The sequence below is a fragment of the Trypanosoma theileri genome (assembly GCF_002087225.1).
Source record: "Trypanosoma theileri isolate Edinburgh chromosome Unknown TM35_Tth_47_V1, whole genome shotgun sequence".
NCBI classification, from domain to species: domain Eukaryota; phylum Euglenozoa; class Kinetoplastea; order Trypanosomatida; family Trypanosomatidae; genus Trypanosoma; species Trypanosoma theileri.
The window spans coordinates 51,790-55,431 of NW_021639889.1; the positions used below are offsets into that span (position 1 = coordinate 51,790).

The 3,642-nt window shown below is 41.2% G+C and overlaps 2 protein-coding genes across 2 annotated transcripts; both read right to left on the reverse strand.

The window, feature by feature from the left end:
* Window positions 1-264: 264 nt before the first annotated feature.
* TM35_000471230 (uncharacterized protein) lies at window positions 265-1,257 on the reverse strand (the record flags this gene model as incomplete). Its single annotated transcript, XM_029030383.1, has 1 exon — window positions 265-1,257. One exon carries the CDS (start codon window positions 1,255-1,257, stop codon window positions 265-267), a length of 993 nt encoding a protein of 330 aa, XP_028878294.1.
* Window positions 1,258-1,819: 562 nt separating this feature from the next.
* Window positions 1,820-2,806, reverse strand: TM35_000471240 (uncharacterized protein; the record flags this gene model as incomplete). The annotated part of the gene is made up of 1 exon (XM_029030384.1): window positions 1,820-2,806. The coding sequence occupies one exon, from the start codon at window positions 2,804-2,806 to the stop codon at window positions 1,820-1,822; it is 987 nt and encodes a 328-aa protein (XP_028878295.1).
* Between the last annotated feature and the right edge of the window lie 836 nt (window positions 2,807-3,642).

Here is a 3,642-nt window from a genome sequence, read left to right on the forward strand (position 1 = left end):
TCACAGTGCAAGCCCAGGTGCACACACACAGAGAGAGTCTCCAAGAACACACACCCACACAATGGAGTAGTAGCAATAATAATTATTATAGGATAAACATAGAGAGCAAAAACACACACAAAACACATTAACATTAAGAAACAAAAAAAGAAGATAATCCAAACATGTGGAAGATTAGTTAGACTGTAGGGATGTATGCAAAAAGGAAAAGAAAAAGTAAACAAAGGATGACTTGAGTCACACCACAGCACCACCACCAGTCAATCAGCACACAAGAATACAGGCCAGTGTAACCACAATCAGTAGTGCTACACGCACCCACACAGAACTGCTGATACTGCTGCTGCTGTCTGTATCACCCTTCTTGTTGATTGTAAGTTCAGGAGGAAGTGTTGCTTTTGTGGTGGTGGTTGATTCCTCACTGGTTGATTCACCTTCTGCAGGGTTTGTGTCATTAGTTTCACTTTCAGCGTGATTATTACTGGTAGCATCTGTAGTTGTGTTGGTGGAAAAAACGTCACCTGTACTTTGAGTTGTGGGAACTGAAGTATCCTGTCCTTCTGCTGTTCCTGTCACATTTGTTTGTGTGGTGTCTGTATTATCTGATGTTCTGGTGTTACTTGTACTCGGTTCAGTTGCCGAATGTGATGGTCCGTTCACGTTTGGTGCATCGTGTGGTCCATTTTGTGATGGTCCTTCATCGGTTTTAACAGATGCATCTGCCTGTACTTCTACATTTTCTTTTCCACCATGCTGAGCAACCGGAGTCTCCAAACCTTTTGCAGCAGTGTCCCTTCTTCCAGTCAATGTATTCGCAGTCCTTTCATCCACTGGGTTTTCAGTAACGTGATCACCTGGTTGAGAAGCACCATCAACACCACCAGTCCCTCTAGAAACAGCAGCAGCAGGTTGAGTAGAACGGTGATCACTCTGAGGTACCCTATCTTCTTGCGCAGCCTCATGTTGCTGAGTAAGTTCTTCCTGCTTTAGTTTCCCCTCCAAATGTTGATTTTTGACATCCCGTTCTTCTAACACTGTCAACTTCTGTTGTTCAATTTGGTGAGACTCTTCTGCACCAAGACCACCACCAGGATTCTCACGAGTACAAGGAGGCTTAGAAGTACCATCAGAAACATCAGAGCAAGAAGTAACACCATGACCAAGACCTTCTGGAGCAGTATCTTCAGCCAACACGCACACACTGGTGCAGCTCAGCAATAAGGTAAAAATGCAGAATACATAGTGTAGCTGCATCATGGGAAAGGCAATTTATTCTTTTTTTGAATCCCTTAACTCCTTAAACGAACTATACATAAGAAACGCAAAAACAAAAAAAAACGCAGGTAAAGGCAAACGTTAATACACCAATAAAAAAGAAATACAACGAGGAAAAAAAACCACAAACAATCACAGAAAATGGAAGCCAACCAGAATAAAACAATACTCCACCATCACTCAGAGTACAACGAAAGAAGACCCCACAATACCCAAAGAAGAGAGAGAGCCAAACACACACACAATACTGTATGGCTCTACATTATGTATTAAATTACTCCACACACACATCTGTGTGTACTAGCAAGAGATGTATACCGTCAGTGAGCAGAACAGCCCAGTTTTCTGCAAACACACAACGGGAAAAGCAAGTAATGGAATTATTAGAAAACGAACACACAAACATAAAAGAAAAGATATTCCAATTAAAAGAGAAAGCTGGTAAACAGATTATTAATTTCATTCACCCATGGGGGATGTACGCAATTACGATTATGTTGGTATTAACCATTATTATTATTTGTCCTCAAGTGAGTCCCACCGTTCAGTACACGGTAACGGAGAACATCACAGCCACAATCAATAGCGGTGCTGCAGTGCGCATCCACACAGGACTGACACTGCTGCTGTCAACAATGGGTTTGTTCTGCAGTGAGGGGGCAATAGAGGTGATCTCTGCATTGGATACAGTTACAGGAGATGGTTGGTGGGTAGAAGTAGAGTCGCTGGGGTCACTGTTATCCTCTGTGTTATTCGGGGATCCTTTGTTTTCCTCTGGTGTTATTTTTTCCTTTATTTCATTCGCAGCAGTAATCACCTCCTCGAGTTTCTTTAAGGCCTCCTTTAAAAGTATAGCAACTTCTTTCGCAGGCTCAACCGTAGGTTCAGTCTTCTTTGCCGCCTCTTGTGCATCTTCTACGGCGACGAGGGCACCTAACGAGATTTCTGCCAGAGCCGTTTCGTTTCTGTAAGGGAATGCGGATTCTACCTTTTCGTGAAGCTCCTTGAGTTTTGGTTTCTCAGTGTCATCAACTTGTTCTGTCGTGGATTTGTTCATCTCGTCATATGAGTACCTAAAATCAACTAATAGTTCCCGAGCCGTCTCTCCGTATTTAAATATCGGAAGTTTTGTTGCTTCTTTAGTTAACCGTGCAGTATTTTCTGCAACGGCGGCGGCCTTCTTCACTTTCTCGAGAAGTTCATCGCCTTTCTTCTTCTCAGCCTCCCCATCAGATGGATTAGTCTCCGCTTCTTTGACCAACTTATTAATTTTCGCGACAAACTCTTTGGCTTCTCTGGTTAAGTCAGTGGCATTTTTTGCAGCAGCAATGCATTCATCCTTCAACTGCAAAATCTTATTCCTCGTCGCATTTGCCGCTTTGACCGATTCAACGGCTAGTTCTGCCAAATCAGAAATGCTTTTAGGATCTATTCTGATTTCATTATCAACACCACCAGCATCTGCGGCTCCACTCGCACTCACACAGCAGAAAAGAATAGCCAACAGGCACAACACACGGCACGGTAACATAGACACTCTTGTCAATAATATCAAGTGAGGTACACCGACGTCTATATGGGTGTAAAGACCGAAAATAAGCAAAAAAGAAAAAAAGAAAAAGAAAAAAATATTATATCAAACACTTTAGGAAGCATAAATAGTAAACTACAAAGAAACTCACAACGCGAAAAACAAATCAACCAGTTAAAGAATGCAATACAGCCCAATAATCTCAGAAAGAGTAAAAACAAAAACAAAAAGCCCACACTAATAAATACCTCAAAACAAAGGATGAACCAGCCAGCAAAATCATCAAGCAAATAAACAGATATTAACCACTAGACCAATTTACCTAGTAAACACAGAAATATACACCACCTATGGGTGTAAGTCTATATGTGTATATATTTACGCAATTATAAATATAAATTCATCTATTATTATGATTTCCTTTTGCTCTCATTGCAAAAAACAGTTCATCATCATTACAGTGCAAGCCCAGGCACACACAGAGTGAGTCTCCAAGAACACACACACACACATAATGGAGTAGCAATAATAATTATTATAGGATAAACACACAGAGAGAGCAAAAACACACAAAACACATTAACATTAAGAAACAAAAAGAAAAAGAAATCCTAACTGGTGGAAGATTAGTTAGACTGTAGGGATACATACAAAGAAGAAAAGAAAACAAAGGATGACCTGAGTCACACCACCATTACAATCAGCACACAAGAATACAGGCCAGTGTAACCACAATCAGTAGTGGTACACGCACCCACACAGAACTGCTGATACTGCTGCTGCTGTCTGCATCACCCTTCTTGTTGTTTGTGAGTTCAGGAGGAAGTGTTGTTGTT